The sequence below is a fragment of the Camellia sinensis genome, chromosome 2 (assembly GCF_055761805.1).
Source record: "Camellia sinensis isolate YWXY chromosome 2, ASM5576180v1, whole genome shotgun sequence".
Taxonomy (NCBI): domain Eukaryota; kingdom Viridiplantae; phylum Streptophyta; class Magnoliopsida; order Ericales; family Theaceae; genus Camellia; species Camellia sinensis.
In genome coordinates, this window is record NC_138962.1 from 68,516,430 (window position 1) to 68,536,300 (window position 19,871).

The following is a 19,871-nucleotide window of genomic DNA, read 5'->3' on the forward strand; positions in this document are numbered from 1 at the left end:
TATGAAACGCCGTTAAGTATTATGAATAGTGACATTTTTAAAAACGCCATTAAAAATACGCCACCACAACCTATATTTCCTGTAGTGATATAGGATTACTATAGGTTATTCATTTTGCTACAAATATGAAGAAATCCAATGATCCATTGTTTTTGTGGTTTGATTTGTGTGATGAGGTGTTTCAAACAATGATGTTACCAAATGGTATGGTAGGCCTGAGAACTGAGATGAGTGCTTCATGCCTTGTTTGGTTTGTATTTGAGAAACATGTTTTGAGATAAAAAAATACGAAAATTTGTTTGGTTTGGCTTTTTTTCAAAAGATGTTTTGAAAAATTATTTTTAGAGAGAGTTTTAGAAAAGGTGATTGATTTGATGTGTATGAGAGAGATTTGTTTGAAAAATTTGTAAACCAAACAAGTTTCGGAAATTTTTTTTGAAAAAATTTGTTTGGTTTGATTACTTTTGAAAAATTATTTGTAGAGAGTTTTTTCCAAATTTTTTTGAGAAACACAAACCAAACAAGGCCTCAGTCTTTGGCGAATTGCTTTCTGTGTTACGTTAGGAAGAAGCTGCTCCAACCAAGTCTTGTTCCATTTGGATAATGAAAGAGTTTGGCGTAGTTGATTCTTTGTATAAACAGTTCACAGTTGATCCAAGCGAAGGAATTACAAAGGTATTAGGTATACGAAATAATGGTCATTTAATCCAAAAAAAATTACTCCTACAGACCGAATAACAAAATGAAAATATACTGATTCAAATGTTTGTATTGTCAATTCTGAAATGAAAAGTTTGTTATCGTTTCTTTTTTTTTTTTGGTCTTCAGTGAACTTTTTTTATTTTTTTAGTTAAATTTGTTTTTATTTTTTTAGGTGCATCTAAGTTAGATACATCTATAATGTAATAATGTTTATGAACAAATTCAAAAAAAAAAATCACTAAAGACTAAAAAAAACATTCTAATTTTTTTATTTTCTATTTTTTATTTTTTGCATCTTTAGTGAATTTTTTATATCATACATGAAGCTGATGTGTTGGTGATGTGACAGATTCTGTTAATTTTTTAAATGGAAGTTAGTCTAAGAGTAAAGTGAAAATGATTGTAAATATAAAGGGCTAAAGTGGGAAAGATTACGAATATGAAGGGCCAAAGTGAAAAAAATCAAATATAAAGGACCAAAGTGAGAAGAATTATAAATATGAAGGGTCAAAGTAAAAAAAAATCAAATTTAAATGATCAAAATAGAAAATAGATAAAACATTAAGAATGTAAAGTATAATTTACCCTTTAATAAAATTTAATTATTTTTATCATACTGTCACCATTGTAACTGTCATCAACTATATATATAGAAAAAAAGGGTAAGGACAATCACACACACTGTCACCAGTCTTGATAAATGTAAAAAGTTCATAAATAAATAAGAAACACTATGGTATATACACGCTCTTTAAAGGTGTATATCATATTTATTTTATAGTTAAAAAATAAAATAAAATAATTTTATATTTTTGAGTCATAATTATAAAAATAAAAATAAAAATTATCATAATTAAATACAACATGAAACATAATTAAAATAATATCATAATTAAAAATATATATATATAATTAAAAGTGAATATAGTATACTTTTTTTAAGAATGTGCATATATAGTTTCCCTAGATAAATACTTGAGAAAGTATATTAAAATTTGTAAGAACCTTTAAAGAATATGCAAAAGGTATTGAAATTATTAATATTTCAGCATTACATGCTTCTTAATAAAATTCATAGAATTGTCGTTAACATTATTCATCTATTATAATATATAAAGTGAGGGTTGTTGCGGGTGTTGACACATATATGTCTCATATTTTTGGTATTTCACTACAAAAAAAATTATTTTTTGCGACGGCAAAATGCCGTCGCAAATACCCCAAACACCGTCTCAAAAGGTTTTTGCGACGGTAAAATAGTTTTTTGCGACGGCAAGTGGGGGTCGCAACAAGGGGGGTTGCAAAAGAGTTTTAGCGACGGCACTTGCCGTCGCCTTTGTTTTTGCGACGGGAAAATGCATTTTTCGCGACGGAAAATTTCTGTCGCCAATAATGGGTGAAAATCTCAGTTTTTTGCGACGGCACAGCACTGCCGTCGCTAAAAGGGTTTTTTGCGACGGTAAAAATACCGTCGCTAAAAGTGTATTTGAGACAGCAACCTGAGCCGTCGCTAAAGGCGTTACATTTCAGCCAAAAAAATTGTTTTTTTGCGACGACAAAACGCCGTCGCTATAGGTATAAGGCCTTTTATAAACGTCACTGATACTTATAGTGACGTTTTCATAAACGCCGGTATACTATTAAATCTGCTTAAATAATTCTGTCCAATATAACTGATGACATCACACGATATAGTGACGTTTTGAATAAAAACGCCACCCTTTTACTTAATTTCATAATTTAATTAATATAAAATATGCTCTGAACTGATTATTTACATTCCATTCACAAAAACATCATAACAGAAAATAAAAATAAAAATAAAAATTGATAAAACCATCAAATTCAATATTTTACAAAGAACAATTAAACTGTACATGTTCATAAAAGCGTATTTAAATTATAAAATTCACCCCAATCCTAAAAAAAAATAAAATAATAAAATAAAATCTAAAATTCACCAATCAACACACTTGGATATTTAAATGCTCTTACAAAAAATAAAAAATTTCCAACAAGATTTCAATTTTGGGCCTATTTCAAAAATCAAGCTGCAAATTCCTTCTAGAATCAGATCTTCCCCTCGGCAAAATTTATCCTCTTGACCTACAAATAAATAGATAACAGTTGCAAATTATAATCTTTTTGAAGAAAATCTAGAACAAAGTAATAAATACCATCAAAATCATAAAGAGATAAAAGCTAATACACAAATCCCCATGATAATGACAGAGCAAAGATAAGAACTAGGGTTCATAACGTACAAAGTTCATATGCCAGAAAAGAACTGTGTTAGTGACAGACTTTGTAATATTTGAGAAATTTCAAATGTCCTCCAATCATATTCAAATACGTATATGCTTAAATATCATTTGTATTGCACTATGCAGTGCTTGTTGAAACTTAAATATGAATAACTAGTTTGTAGCTTCAAGCCCTAGAATTTGATTTACTCGTAAGAACACTTAATCTTGCCTCTTCCACCTCCCCTTTTTTTTCTTTTAATGAGTGCCGCTTCCATCATCTATTAGCAGGTGTTCCACACATTCCAACTATTTAAACACCAGTAATGATACATTGAAAAAATGCAGGTGCTCACTCCACCTTGTTCATTTATTACAAGAACCAAGTATGGGATTTAAAAGAAATCTCAAGTGATGAACAAGTTAAGAACATGTCTATGCTCAAGGATATGTGAGCTGCTTTTGACCTGCCAGTATCTTTTTCTATTTTTTGGAATCTTAACAAAGAAGTATGGCTATTTACTACACCACACATTCACAGTTTGACTATTTACATGAAATAAATACACTACTATAAAATACAGAAATGGCCCATCTGTTTTTAAGTATTGTCCATCAGCTTTGAAGCCCATCTGTCATGAGCTGGACATTTGTCCTTTGGTTCTTTTTTCTTCCATGCATTAGACTATGACATGTGTACTCAAAAAAGTTTATCACATGGTTGAACTAAGATGGGCTAAACTTATCTCTCGTGCATGTAAAATGATTATGAGCCAAATCCTAATACGTGTGAACTTATAAAAGCAGGCGAACTTATAAAAGCTAATGAGAAAATTATTATATGTAAACTGAAAAACCTTTCACAAACTGATTCAACAAACCAGGAACCTGAAGATGCTGCTAGTAAACATTAACTTCAACTTCACTCCAGACTTAAGAACAAGGGATGAAATAAGGGGGGAAAATAAAAACAAGTGATAATAAAAAAAAATATACAAGTGGCAAGAACAATTTACAGCTAAGCAATAAATATGTCATCATCACGAGATAGAGTAAAAGATGATGCAGACACGCCATACCCGATCTAAGAAATATTTGGCAACATCTGGAAGCAAATGAATTTCTTTCCTTCTCTTGTAGGTTTCCTGGATGGCAGGATCCTTCCAAATCTCATCTACAATAGGAGCATATTCACATGTTGCAGCAGGAAAGAAAGCATCCAAGTCTCCCATAGCCATGATTTCCAGTAACCAATCAGAAAAATGCTTGAACCTTTGGTGGATGGAATAAACACAGAGTTTACTTCCATTGGATCCTGTTTCACCTGAATTCATTTGACAAAAACCATTATATGAGCTCAGCAGCCTACGAAATAATATTTGCATACATATATACATCTAGCCACATATTAACCATGAAAGTCTGAAGTCATCCATATTTCAATCACCAAGTCAAAATCTTTAACTTAAAAGAATGACAAAGGGGCAAACATTATAGATTGGAAAGAAAAATTTTATATATGCAACACTAACTGCCAAGAAATTAGTAATTAACATTTAGAGAAGAACAAGGAAGGATCTAATATCCACGTCTGTGGCATAAAATACTGTGGTAATCAGATTGGCTTCTTCAGTCATTATTTCCTGGCATGCATAGATGATATAGTCCAAATGGTGTGAATGTGAATCCAATTCTTTTGTGTGCATATGTCAATGTAGAATTGATAATTATATTATATAAAATATATTCATAAGGCGCAAAACGGGTGCACACACCATTGAATTTGTGAAGATCTTCAACAAGGACAAACCAACAAAAAGAAGGCAAAAAAAAAAACTGAGAAACTGCTTACTGTTAAACACTCTTACATGTCCCTTCTTGTATTATGATAAAAAGTATTTATGTTGTTTCTATTACGATCTTGAAGGGAAGTGAACGCTTTTAAGTATAATATTGAGACAGCAATGATTCATGCTACATACGCACATGTGTGTGTGGCGTTTGCATGTTCATTTAGTAGAATGGGAAACTCTGCCCACAATGTCTGTTTCATGGGGATCAGCCCCTTAATGTGTATGTTTCCAAAAAGAAAAGAATCCATCAAGGCCCTACCAAAGAGCCAATGGCTTCCATAATCGATGTCACGTGATTGATTGGGTTGGTTGAACTCACATACAAGAAACAAAATGTCATCTCATTTCCACCAAATCAGCCGAAATATAATGTTTTCCTTGATTGGGATACTAATTAAAAACACTAGTGAAAATTCAAAATCACAAGATTCTCCCCAAATTTATCATATCACACATAAGCACATCAAAAATAACAAAACAATGAGTTGTTTCAACACCATTTCAGAGGCATTCCATGCCCAAAGCCAAATACAAAGTATCATATGAAACTCATAATGTCAAAATATTGGGCTAGTCCAAAAGTTATTACCGGTCAACTGATTCCCCATGCCCAAGCTGTCCATTTGTACCTCTTCCCCAAGAAAATACATTTTTTCTTTCAGAAATCAAAAAAAGGCCCCATATAAGAAATCAAAACCAGCAATGTTCTCCATAACACCAAGGAAATAACAAAGAAATTAAATGCAAATTAAAAAATTCAGTAGATACCAAACAGTTTTTCAAATTAAAAAATTCAAATTTTAAAGTTTTCAGTAGTTAATTTTCAGTTTTAGGAAACAATGCCTAAGTAACAAAATTAAAACAATATAGAAAAATAAGCAAGCACGTTGCCATAAATGTACCAAAGAAAACTTGTAACTGGAAAAAAAAAATGAATAACAAGATCTAAAAATATCATATGACCATAACACTAAGGAAATAACAAAGAAATTAAATGCCACAACATTGACATACTGATAAAGATCCATATCCATAAAGGCTGCCTGAAGAAAGCATGCCTAAGCCACTCCCAGATTCAGTTCTCTGTTCATAACCCATTGGAGCAACTGGGGGAACCCTAGGCAAAACTGAAGGCATAGAAAAATCAGTACCACTAGAATACATAGAATCGGCACCAGCAGAAGTATTATGACCACCTTCCCTGTCTTTTAAGACGTCATCTCGAAGCCGCAGAACAATTTGAATAAGTGCATCCCTCACCCTACTAACTTCCCCAACCACCTGAATGCAGAACAAAACATGTCAATGGAAAGCAAGGTAAAACTACACAAAAATACGAATTATATTAAAAGCTTATGGAAACAGCATGAAATATACCTCAACAAGTTCATCGGTGGAATCAGCACACTTAGGCTTCTCGCCTTTGGAGATACGGACATCAGCTTTAGTTCTCTTCCGGATCTCATTTATGATTGAACCACTTTTTCCAATTATACAACCAATAACTTTAGATGGAACAAGAAGCCGGATAGTTACAGTGTCATCATCTTCGTCATTTATCTTCCCTTGCAGCAATAAAACCGCTTCAACTGCTATGGATTTCATGTCATCCATGGACTGCCAAAAAAAGTGGTGCAAAAATATCAAGGCAGAGGTAGAAACAGAAAAATTCTTATCAAATGAAACAGAAAAATTCAGAGTCAACAGAGGTAGAAAAGAGAGGATCTGAATTTGTATAAAATTCATAAGACCCATTAATGAAACTGAAAAAAAAAATTAGAACTTTAATAGAGATAGATGGTTAACTCAGTTAAACAAAACAAGAATTCTTGAGAGAGACAGAAAGAAAACTGTGAGAAGACAACAGTTTCAGACAAACAAGGTTACAACACATTAAAAAAAAAAAATTTAAAAAAAAAAATTCTAGCAAATAGTTTATCGGATACAAATCCAAAGAGCGAAGACTCTTTCAACGATTCAAGAAGTCCATAAAAAAAGAAAGCCCCATTTTGGCTATTTTTCACCGACTATACTTGGTTCGGATTCAAATTTTAACAACTAAAGGAAAAATCAATGGCATCAAAATTTAGAGAAAAACCATAAAGATTGAAGTTTGTGGAACAAAAAATGTTAAATAGAAAACAGTTTAAGTATAAATCCATTAAACGCATATAAAATTGTCAGAGTTTTCAGGTATATGAATTAAAACCCTAAGAACAACATAGAATTAATTTAAAACCCTAAGAACAACATAGAAGTAATAGCAAATTAATTAAAGATGAACAATAATTTAGTTAGTTCAATTATAGGATTGTGATGCACCAGAACATGAGATTTTACGATAAACATCGTAAATTAAGTGGATTAGAAAACTGAAAATTGAGAGAGAGAGAGAGAGAGAGAGAGAGACGTACCCATTTGTGAGAGTTTAAGAAGGCCGTGGATTTGGTAGCTGAAGAAGGAATGGGCGGATGAGAAACGTATGGGTTCGGCGAGAACCACTGTTCCTTTAGCCACGAAGCTGTAGATCAAAGACTGTTGCCCCATCTCTCTCACACTCAAAACCCTAAAACCTAGAGAGACAAATGGGTAGAGAGATAAACGGAAGGAGAGATTGGGGATTTTGGGTTTTTCGGGGGGGATTTTGGTTGAAGAGGTTGGGGTTTTGGGGGAGAACCCGATTGGGGATTTTGGTTGAACAGATTGGGGATTTTGGGGGGAGGGGGAGGGGGAGGGGGAGGGGGGAGCGGGAATGGAAAGAGGGAGGGGGGAACCGGGTGGGAATGAAAAGAGGGGGCTGGAAATTTTTTTGGATTTTTTTTATTTTTATTTTCATTACAAATAAATATTTAAATAATAAAATGATTTTTTTTTTTTTTTTTTTTTTTGCAACAGAGGATGTCATTGCTAAAAAAAATTATTTTTCATTAAAATAATTTTTTTATAGTTAATGAATTTTTATTTTTATTTTTTCATTTAGTAAGGTTGAAAATTTATTTGTTTCATATTTATTTTAATGAATAAAAAATTATTATTATTTTTTTATTTGGTAGAAGTAGGGATAATATTTTTCATTCAAATAAAGTTAATTTTTTGTGGTCAATGTGGCATTTGCAGTGGTAGTAGTGGTAATAATGGAATGGCATTTGCAGTAGTGGTGAATGTGGTAGAGAAGATGGGTGGTGAGAGAGAGATGAGTGAGAGACAGATAGAGAAGAGAGATAGAGAGAGAGAAAGAGAGACAGACAGATAGACAGAGACAAAGTGATGAGTGAGAGAGAGACAAAGTGATCGCTAAAAGTGCATTTTCTTGTAGTGGAGAGCTTGGTAAATAGAGAAGAGATGAGGGAGAGAGTGAGCAAGGTGAACACAATGGGAGAGAGAGACAAGCAGACAGACAGACACATAGAGAGAAAGAGAGAGAGAGAGAAGAGCGAAAGACAGACAAACAAACATAGAGAGAGAAAGAGAGAGAGAGAGAAGAGTGATAAGTGAGAGAGAGACAAAGAGAGAAAGAGATATAGAGAGAGATATAGGGAGACAGAGAGAGAAACAGATAGAGAGAGACATATAGAAAAATAAGAGAAACAATAGATGAGCGAGAGATAAATAGAGTGAGAGAGAAAGAGAGCGAAAAAAGATGATCGAGAGAAAGACATAGAAAAAGAGAGAGACGAAGAGAGAAGAAAGATGAGTGAGAGAGACGGATAGAGAGATAGAGAGAAGATAAATGAGAAAGAGAGAAGAGAGATAGAGAGATGAGAGAGATAAAGAGAAGAGAGATGAGCGAGAGACAAAGAGAGAGAGAGAAAGAGAAAGAGACAAAGACAAAGACTGACAGACAGAGAAAAGTGATGAGTGAAAGAGAGAAGAGAGGTAATATTTTGTGGTAGAGAAGAGGAACTGACAGTAGTGGTGAAGGTGGTGGATAAAAGATGATGGTGGTGGTGGTGGTGGTGGTGATGACAAAGGAGATTAGTGGTAAAGTTGTGGTAGTAGTAGAGTAAATGGAGTAGCAGGGGTGAAAGAGAGGTAAAGGTAGTAGTAGTAGTGGTAGTGGTGGTAGTGAAGTGGTGGCGATGGTAGTAGTAATGGTAGCCGTAGAGGTGAAATGGCGACCGTGGTAGTAGTGGTGGTAGTGAAATGGCGTTTGCAGTAGTGGTGAAGGTGGTAGAGGAGATGCAGAGGAGATGAGTGGTGAGAGAGAAAGATGAGTGAGAGGCACACACACGCACATAGAGAGACAGAGAGAAAAGAGATGAGAGAAGAGACAGATGAATGAAAGACACAGAGAGAGAGACAAATAGACAGACAGAGAGATGAGAGTGATGAATGAGAGAGAGAAAGAAAATAGAGAGAAAAAGATGAAAAAATTGGTGAAAAGATATAGACAAATAGAGAGACAGAAAGAGAAAAAAAAAAGAGCGAAAAGAGATAAACGAGAGAGAGACAGAAAGAGATGAGCGAGAGAGAAAAAAAAAATAGAGAGAGAAGAGAGACAGAGAGAGAAGATAGATGAAAGAGATAGAGAGAAGAGAGATGGACGAGAGATACAGAGAAAAAGAGAGACAGACAGACAGACAGACAGAGAAGAGTGATGAGTAAGAGAGAGAAAGAGAAAAGAGACAAAGACACAGAGAGAAAGAGAGAGACGAATAGACAGAGAAGAGTAATGAGTGAGAGAGAGACAGAGAAGAGAGACAGAGACACATAGAGAAATGGAGAGATAGATAGACAGAGAAGAGTGATGAGTAAGAGAGGAAAAGAGAAGAGAGACAGAGACAGAGAGATAGGAAGATGAAAAAATGGGTGAAAAGAGAAATGTTCAAAAGAGTAAGACGACGTCGTTTATAGTGGATCGATAAATCGAGAAGGAGCTCGATAAATAGAGAAGATGAGAGTAAGAGAGTGAGCAAGGCAAACATAGTGAGGGAGAAATAGACAAATAGACAAGTAGAGAGAGAGAAGAGTGACGAGTGAGAGAGAGACAGGGAGAGAGAGATAGAGAGAAAAAGAGATAGAGAGAGATAGAGATAGAGGGAAAGATAGAAAAAGAGAGAGAAACAACAGATGAGCGAGAGATAGACAAAAAGAGAGAGAAATAGAGCGAAAATAGATGAGCGAGAGAGAGACACAGAAAAAGAGAAAGACAGAGAGAGAAGAGAAAGGGACGAGAAAGATAAAAAGATAAGAGAGAGAGAGAAAATAAATGAGAGAGATAGAGAGAAGAGAGATGAGCGAGAGAGACAGAGAGAGAAAACAGATGAGAGAAATAGAGAGAAGAGAGATAGGCGAGAGACACAAAGAGAAAATGAGAGAGAGAAACAGACAGACAGAGAAAGAAGAGTGATGAGTGAAAGAGATAAAGAGAAGAGAGAGAGATAGAGACAGAGAGACATGAAGATGGAAAAATGAATGAAAAGAGAAATGTTATATCAAAAGAGTAAGAAGACATTGTTTTTTTAAATTTTTTTTGCGACAGAAAAAAGTACTAGAATTTATTCAAACCATTTTGTGACTGTATATATATGAAGCTGTCTCAAAACAACAATCACTATGCTAGGTTAGAGTTTTCCAAAAACTCTTTTGAGAAAATTATACTTTCTTGTGTTTCCGTGTTATATTATTTTTACTGAATTGTTTTAATATTTTAAGTATTTTTTTTTAATTTTTAGATACACCTAACATAAATACACCTAAAAATTTTAAAAATTGTAAAAAAAATCTTTTAAAAATTCACTAAATACCAAATATACAATAATTCAATACATTTTTTTTTGTATTTTTATGTATTTATTAATTTTTAAAAATATTTTTTCATAATTTTTTTTTTAGATACATCTAAGGTGCATTTAAAAAAAATATTCAAAATTTTAAAAATATTCACTAAAAATTAACAAAAAACACGAAAGTCACTTTTTGCGACGGCAGAATATGCCGTCTCAAAAAAGCAGAATATTTGCGACGGCACCAAATGCCGTCTCAAAAAAGCAGAGCATTTGTGACGGCACAAATTTACCGTCTCAAAAAAGTAGAGTATTTGCGACGGCAGAAAATACCGTCGCAAATGCTCTTATTTTTTGAGACGGCAAATTGTGCCGTCGCAAATGCTCTGCTTTTTTGAGACGGCATTTGGTGCCGTCGCAAATACTCTGCTTTTTTGAGACGGCATATTCTGCCGTCGCAAAAAGTGACTTTTTGAGACGGCAAGTGTACCGTCGCAAATAGTCCCGTCTCATATACCCACTTTTCTTGTAGTGTTTTTAAAATATTCATGAACTTGATATTTATGTTTAAAAAAAAAATAAAAATAGTAGACAAAATTTGAAGCTAAGATCATTAATTTGGCAAAACAAGCTCCTATCAGTTAATCAATATATCATACATACTATATGTATATTTTTTTATCATTATTTTTGTATTATTATATTTTTTAAAATTGTACACAAGTTGGATGTGTAGCCCGCTAGTTAATATAAAATGTATATCCCAATTGGTGTGAACGATATTGCATTTTTTTTTTTCCAAAAATAATCTACCAATACAGTAATTATCCATTTAATAACAGTTATAATCTAATAAATTTTGAATGATTTTTCCTATACAACAAAAACTGTCCAAACCAATTTTCCTCAATCATTAAATTATCTAAATATAAAATCACAATCCCATCATTAAGCTATGTTTGGTAAGTGATTAAAATAATTAAGAATTCAAAAAGTGATTAAAAAGTTAAACAATCATACAAAAATTTAAAAATCTTTTTCATTATCTTTACATTTTACATATTTTTTGGTAAAAAATTAAAAATTTATTCTAAAATATTTTAATTTTTTCACCTTATATTTTAGGAGAAATTACAATTCAATAGTTTTTTCAAAAAATAATTACAGATTTATGAAAAAACTTATGATTTTAATTATTAATATTTGTAAAATTTATCATTGATTTGTAATTATTTTTTCAAATTATCACTCATTTGATATTTCCCTTACATTTATAGCATCTCCAAATAACTTTTAAAATTATTATATTTTAGTCATTCTAATACTTCAAGTATTACAATAGTTATTTTAATACAATTCTTCAAGACTCGTTATATTTGATGGCTCTTTAAATAATTTGGTTCTATAAATAGGTAAAATAAAGAATACTATGGGTGTTGATTTTTGACTACACAACCAAACAAGGAACTCAACTGGAGAATACTGGTAGAATAGATTAAGGCCAACAACCTGTAACAAGAAGATGAGAGTCCGGCGGTGGTTCATCCACCTAGGGGCACTCCGACGATCAAGTCAGTAAAATAAATATCTCTCCCAGATAGCAAATAGAGCTTAAACTCACAAGAAAGAACTTACCTTTGACCCATGAGGGTACCTTGCTTTTATATCCAGCAGTGACCTAATCCCTTTAGAAGCCTCACTTTCATTGACTCAGGTTCAATGCCTATCCTGGACCTCAGCCAGATAGAAATAAACTCTTTTCAAGCCTTATCCCTATCCAGACTGAGATCCTCTCCAGTTTTAGGACTCATGTCCCTTATCTGCTTATCCTAGATTCCGTTATCCCCGCAGATTACCTCGACCTAGCAGAGATCACCTTGGTAGTGTGACCAGGCCACATGGCACCTCGGTTGACACTTCGGCATCACCGTAGCCACGTACGGTCATTTATAAAATGTCTCCCCACAACTGCTCCCTAGGTTCTATTACCTCGACAACCTGAGGTGATAGAACCTACATCGTTTGCCCAAATAGCTTGTCGGCTGACGTTTAATCTTCTCGTTTGACCGAGATCATAACTCGTTGGCTTTATATAACCAGGACTCAACTGTTTACTCCCCCAAGGATCAAGAATCCAATTCTTTACACATCTTTGCCGAGATCGTCTCTCTTACCGAGGTTATAGCCTCATTATTTTCAAGAATTTCAAGAGCTCTAACCGTGCATGAGCTATCACGTACAGTCCTTCTAAGCGTTTCATCTACGCGTCCTTCTCCCACTGGTTCGTACCTGACACGCGCTATCAGGTCATGTCGCTTTTGCCCACGTTGCCTAACAAGCACGTCGTCCAAGGCACCTTGTTACATTTTGCTGCCTTTTAGTATTTTCAACAAAACTCTTTCTCTCTCTCTCTCCGTCTTTTCACTTTTTATTTTTGCATTTCTCTCTTTGTGCTCAAATTTTCTCTCTCCACATTCCCAAAACCTCAATTATTGTGTTTTTCGAGCTCTTTGCCCCCGTTTCGTTCACTATTTACGGCGGGCTTTTTCATCATCTGATCACAGCTGTCGTCATCATCCAATTCCGGCGAACCTCACTCCAGGGTCAGTGTTCTCAGCTCCATTCAGTGAGTTCATAATTTCTTTCAATTTCAATCGTCCATTGTTCTATAATTTCCCTTCGAATTCTACCATATGCCTGTACTGCTTCTGTTGCCATTGAATTTGTTTTCTTAGTTGTACTCTGTTTCTATTTTTATGTTCTAGTCATCATTTTCCTGTTCTTGAGTCTGTGTTGTGCTTCGAAGTCCATTCCTATTGCGTCGATTTGTGTTTTGCTGGTGATTTTTGCACATTGCCTTGCACTTACTCAATGTTCTACAAACTTGTAATTCCTTTCCATATTCTTGGATTGCTGTTTGTTTTCTTAATTTTGAATCATGCTTCTTTGTTCTATTTTTCTTATTGCGTTTCCAGATTCTTGCCTTTGATTCTTGTTTCTACGTAGACTTAGGTTTGGGATTTGATTTAGAACCTTGTTCTCTAGAAAAACTGAAACAAAACCCTTCATTGACCTCCAAAACCCTTACCCCAGTGCTCTCTAGGGTTTAGCCGAGGTCCCAAAATTTTTCAACAAGCTTCTTTTAACAAAAACTGTTTCCAAACCCATCTTAACCGAGACAATGGGTATGTTCAGGTGGAGGGTAGATACTCCAGAAAAACTAGAATATTTTAGACGAGAGTTCTCTATTCCAGCCGACGTCTAGCTAAGGTTGGCTAGGGAGGAGGACTCCATTATGCCTAATGGAGACTCTATACCCTTTTCTGTAGTTAAGTTTATTAAGTGTGGACTTCGGTTCCCTCTAAATATCTTGTTTAAGGAAATCCTGCACTATTACAAACTTAACCCTATGCAGCTGGCCATAAACTCATATCGGGTTATCAACGGTATAATCGAACTAGCACACCGAGAAAAGGCTAGGATCACATTAGCCGACATCTAGTACTACTATACAATGTGTGGCCTTAAGTCTGAAAAAGGCTACACATATTACCTTAAACCCAGATTCACCGCCTTCAAACTCATAGCCGACCTTCCTAACTCCAACAAGAGTGCTGGAGATGACTACCTGACCGTCTCAGACAACTGGGAGTTCGCTCCTGATGATGATCTTCACTTTTTTCCTCTGCGCCAAGCAGTTTTTAGAGAGGACAAGGGTAAGAATTGAGGCATTAACCCTCTTTCTATTAAGACTTTGTCAATTTATTTTTGTCTATGCTAATGTTTCCTCTTCTTTACAGATCTTCCCCAACTATTCAAGGATTTCTGCCAATTCTTTTTTCTCAACCCCCATTTGAAAAGGCTTCTGGGTTTGGCAGTCGAAAAGTGCAAAGCCCCATTGCTGCTGAATTATATTCTAACCTACAAGTCTGCTCTGCCTAACATTTCCCGCCGAAGCAAAACTCCTCCATCAACAATAACTCCACCAGTTGCGTTATCACCAAGGCCAGACTAGGCCCCTTCTTCAGATCCTTTGGAACTACTATCCACCTCTACTCCTGAACTTACTCCATCATCTCAGCGTCGACGCCGACGTTAAGCTCCACCAAGCGTTCTAACCGATAGAACTCGTAGCCGAAAACACCGAGAATTAGAGGCGTCGACTTACGATCCAGCAAACCCCCTCATTGCACTGCCAGCAATCCATTTCAGCACCAAGGTTACTGTCGCTGCAACACCCGATAAGATGGGTCGCAAACCAGTCGTTGTTGAAAATCTTCTTGCTACCCTTCTGAGAGTGGTGACTGTCCAATCTTCTTCTTCTCCATCCCAACCCAAGCCGAAGCAAAAAAGAGTGAAGAAGGCTAAAGCGAAGGCAAGAGTGACTCAGGTTGACTCTAAGGATACTGTGCCGATCTCCAAGCTAGCTGAGATCGAAAATAGCTCAAGTGCCGTCGAGAAGAGGCCAGTTGAGACTACAACTCCTGATGCCCCACCACCAAAGAAGGCGAGGTCCGATCGCCCAGAGAGTAACAGCAGCTTCCCTCACAATATGATTTGGGCGCCCGAGGTCATGGTGGGAGATAGACCTTTGATAGCCAGCGATAGTGCGATCGAGAACGTCGAGGTCGGCACCGCCCTATTAACGGTCGTGTTCCTACCCGAAGACATGAATCACATGGCCGATCTTCACGAGTATGAGAACTTCAGCCCGATGATGCAGCACTCAGTCTTGGTAAGTTTCCCACTTTGTTCTCTTTAAGCTTTCCAACACTTGGCCAAAATTTTCACTAATCTGTCTCATTCCTTGCAGGCCATCCAACATGTACACTCGTATGCTGTCGAGACAGAGATGACAAGGAAGGAGTTAGTGAAAAAGACCCAAGTAGCCACCAAGCTCCTGTCTTCATTGAACAATACCGAGGCCAACAACCAAAGTCTGCTGGATCAGGCCAAGGCTGCGCAAGGCCAGGCCAAGGCTGCGCAAAGCCAAGCCAAGCCAAGCCAAGCCAAGGCTGCGAAGGAAAGTGCTGAGGCCACCAAGGCCGAGGTGGAGGTTGCCAAGGCCAGAGTAGTAGAATTGGAGGCCAAGCTTCAAGAGGCCATTGAGTCAAAGTAGGCCGAAGTAAAAGTAGACGACGAGAAGGCTTTCGAAGAAGACCAAGTCGTAGTCCACGACCAATATAAAAAGCAAGTCAATCTAGCTTGCAACTGTGGTTATTATCTCGGCTGGACGATGACACTCAACAAGCTGTATGTCCCAATGGACTCTCCCCTCCGAGATATCAACCTGCTTCAAGTACCTTTGCCTCTAGCTCCCAAAGGATCAAATGACAAGGCCGAGAAGGAAAACGCCAAAGCTGATGATGATGAGGAGGAGGATGAAGAGGCTGCTGCTGGAGCTAAGTCCCCCACTCTGAATGAGCAAGTCCTTGACTTGACTCAAGATGAGGAGGACAAGGTCTCCAAGAGTGCCTTTCCAAAGAAAACAACTTCTGAAGCCAAGGGTTAGACTGCCAAAAAGAGTTTGGACCAGACACTCCAGAAGATAGATACCGAGATCCAAGCCGAAAAGTCTGGCCAACTAGTTGCCGAGGCTGAAACTACGCCAATTGTCAAGGCAAGACAGTCTGAGGAAAATGTTGGAAACTCCTGCACTTAGGAATTTTTCCCTTTGTACTTTGAACTTTTTCTACTCTCATTTACTTGTAGTCTTTTTTGTTTTGTGAACAATGGTAGCTTTAATTTGGCCGATGTGCCCTCTCTTTTGTAATTAGAACAAATTTTATCTTTGAATACAAGTCTTCCTTTTTCTTTTTCTTTTTTTCTTAGTGTTGAATGCTTGCTTGTTTCCTTAAGCATTATCTGTCTTTGTAGGCTTCCATACTTAGAATATTTTTGCACTTGTACAACTTCTCTTGTATGACCACTTCGGGTGTTCTCCTCGGGCTAACTTACATTGGAATTCACCTTCAACCGTGATCTCGGTCAGACAACACTTAAAAATATTTTGTTTAAACATTTTTACAAGTGTTCATTTGTAACAGCAAGACCAAACCCTTCCAGGTCCAGCATCTTGGTTAAGTATCTCAAACAATTACACTTCGGGTATAGTGAAGTACTCCCATCTCGGATTAACTCATCTCGGAGAGTTCCATCTCGGATGAAATTTTCATAAATAAAATTTTCAAGTGTTTATTCATAACTTTAACTTGAAATTGCAGAAAATTTCACAGGTGCTATGCTTTTATTCCATTCCTACTTCATGTCCCCCTAATGTGAACCTAAGTACTACTTATGTTTAAGCATGCAACTCCAATTCTTGTTGAGGTCCGATTAAAACAAAGATTAGCCGAGGTTTTCTACTTGGGTTTCTCTATTAATCCAACAAGAGCAAACTTAGTTCAACTCTATCATAAGTATAATTCAACTCTACCATATGATAAGTCTAAATTTATTCATTATGTTTCAATCGGAAGCATCGCCAACTTAGTTCAACTCTATCATATGGTAAGTATAATTCAACTCTACCATATGATAAGTCTAAGTTATTCGTCAAGTTTCAATCAGAAACATCGCCAACTTAGTTCAACTCTATCATATGGCAAGTATAATTCAACTCTTCCATATGATAAGTCTAAGTTATTCATCATGTTTCAATCGGAAACATTGCCAGCTTAGTTCAACTCTATCATATGGCAAGTATAATTCAACTCTACCATATGATAAGTCTAAGTTATTCATTATGTTTCAATCAGAAACATCGCCAACTTAGTTCAACTCTATCATATGGCAAGTATAATTCAACTCTACCATATGATAAGTCTAAATTATTCATCATGTTTCATTCAGAAACATCGTCATAAGACTATTTCAGTCCTATTGCACAAATTTCAACAATAATAAAGACAAAAATCAAGCTAGTATTTTATTAAAATTTTAGCTAATAAAATAATTACATAAATCTCAAAAAAAAAAAACTAATGATAGAAATATTTTAGATTGCAAGTGTTCCAGGGTCGTGGCAACTTTTTGCCATCAGTGTCTTCAAGCCAATATGCTTCGTTGCCGACAACTGAAATGATTCTGTAAGGTCCTCCCCAATTTGAAACAAGCTTGCCCTCGCTAAGATCCTTCTTGTTGCTGATAAATTTCCTCAAGATGAGGTCCCTAACCTTAAACTTTCTTGGATTGACCTTCTTGTTGTAAGCCCTAGTAAGCTGCTGCTGGTATGCCCCTACCCGAATTGCTGCTCTCTCTATTCTTTCTTCCAGTAAGTTCAGATCTCGGGCTATGAATGCCTCGTTAGTCCCATTCTCCACTCCCTGGGTTCTGATTCCAAGGATGCCGACCTCTGGTGGAATGACAGCTTTAGTGCCATAAGCCTTGGCGAAATGAGACTCCATAGTTGATCTTCTCAGCGTAGTCTGATATGCCCACAGCACATTAGGCAATTCTTTTACCCACTTTTCCTTGGCTGCTTCCAACCTCTTCTTGATCCCATCCAGGATGGTCTTGTTAAATGCTTCTGCCTATCCATTACTCTGGGGAAAACTAGGAGTAAAATAATAGTTCTTAATATTGGACTTTGCACAGAAGCTTTTGATTAGCTTACTGTCAAATTGGGTACCCTTATTTGCTACTATGGCCCTTGGGATTCCAAATCTGGTAATGATGTTCCTCTAGATGAAGTTCTTCACATCAATATCTCAAATCTTTGTAAGGGGTTCAGCCTCTACTCATTTCATGAAGTAATAAGTAGCTACCAGGAGGAACTTTCTCTTTCCAGTTGCATGAGGCAATTGCCAAACAAGATCCATTCCCTACTGGGCAAATGGCCAGGGACTGGATACCGGGTTTAAATCTGCTGCTGGCTGATATATCAAAGGTGTGAACCTTTGACACTTTTCACACTTCTTTACGTAGGCTTTAGCATACATCTACATGTAGGGCCACCAATACCCCTGAGTTATGGCCCTATGGGCAAGTAATCTGCCCCCAGCATGGCTTCCACAAACTCCTTTATGTATCTCATACAATAAGTCTTTAACCTGGGATGGATGTACACATCTCAACAGGAGCCTAGTGAAAGATCTTCTATAGAGATGGCCTTCTACTGATAAGCAGAACCTGACTGACTTCAATCATATCTTATGTGCTTCATTCTTGTCTGCTGGTAGCCTACCATCTTTGAGGAATACAACTATGGTATCCAACCAGCTTGGTCTTATTTCCACACATATTGCTTCGTACTCTATGATCAGTGGTTTTATACTTGGGCCTGACAAGTAATCAACCATTATTGTCCTTGCCTCGCCTGATTTCATTGCACTAGCTAGGTTAACCAAGGCATCGGGATAGCTGTTGTCATCTCGGCTAGCATGCTGTAATTGGCAATCCTGGAATAATGCTAGTAACTTGACAACTTCTTTAACATATGCTATCATCCTTTCATCTTGGGCTCATACTCGTCTGTTGCCTGATTCACAATAAGTTGGGAGTCATAAAAGACTACTACCTCGTCGACTTCCATTGCTGCTACCAACCTTAGTCTTGCAATCAGTGCCTCGTACTCTGCTTTGTTGTTTGAGGCCTTGAATCCCAAACGAATTGATTGCTCTATCATTCACCCGTTTGGCGATATCAAAGCCACCCTTGCGCCCGCTCCTTGTCAGTTTGAACTTCTATCGACAAACAGACGGAAAGAGTTGCCGATGTAGATATTGCATGGTTTTGGTTACTCTGCTTTCTCTTGTTTCGTCGACGTGGGGTCCTTTGGCCCCAATTAGGTTTCCTCTGATTCTTTTGGACATCCTAATTCGTGGCTCATCGGAGCCCGACGTGAGATGGCACTAGGGGTGAACTCGGCCACAAAGTTGGCCAGAACCTGGCCCTTAATAACTGTTCTAGGCTTGAACTCCAAGTCATATTAGCCTAACACCACTGCCCATCTGGCTACTCTACCTGTCAGATCTCCATGCTGTAACAAGGACTTCAAAGGATGCTCAGTCAGCACCACCATCTTATGGGCTTAGAAATAATGATTCAACGTTTTGGAAGCCATCACCAGGGCCAATGTTAACTTCTCCAGGTGCAGGTATCTGGTTTCTGTACTTGCTAAGGTTTTACTTACATAGTATACTGCCTTTTACTCTCCTTCCTCTTCTCGGATTACCACTGCACTTACTGCATGGTTGGAAACTGCCAAGTATAAAAATAGTTCTTCTCTACGTATTGGTTTTGACAATACTGGAGCTGTTATCAGGTACCTTTTCAAGTTGGCTAAGGTGACTTCGCACTCTTTTGTCTACAAAAAATTTGTGGATTTCTTCAATAAACTAAAAAAT

General features: G+C 36.6%; 1 protein-coding gene across 3 annotated transcripts; it reads right to left on the bottom strand.

Moving 5' to 3' along the window:
• Positions 1–2,482: 2,482 nt before the first annotated feature.
• Positions 2,483–7,508, bottom strand: LOC145820099 (KH domain-containing protein At4g18375-like). 3 transcript variants are annotated; one of them, XM_082914758.1, is made up of 6 exons: positions 7,213–7,508; positions 6,176–6,415; positions 5,995–6,079; positions 5,813–5,925; positions 4,025–4,269; positions 2,483–2,808 (listed from the first exon to the last, which is right to left on the bottom strand). In XM_082914758.1, exons 2-5 carry the CDS (start codon positions 6,410–6,412, stop codon positions 4,120–4,122), a joined length of 585 nt encoding a protein of 194 aa, XP_082770884.1. In that variant the 5' UTR covers positions 6,413–6,415; positions 7,213–7,508; the 3' UTR covers positions 2,483–2,808; positions 4,025–4,119. The 3 variants fall into 3 exon arrangements, with proteins under 3 accessions (XP_082770884.1, XP_082770882.1, XP_082770883.1); XM_082914756.1 differs by having other exon boundaries at positions 2,488–2,808; positions 5,813–6,079; XM_082914757.1 differs by lacking the exon at positions 2,483–2,808 and having other exon boundaries at positions 2,829–4,269; positions 5,813–6,079.
• Positions 7,509–19,871: the final 12,363 nt, after the last annotated feature.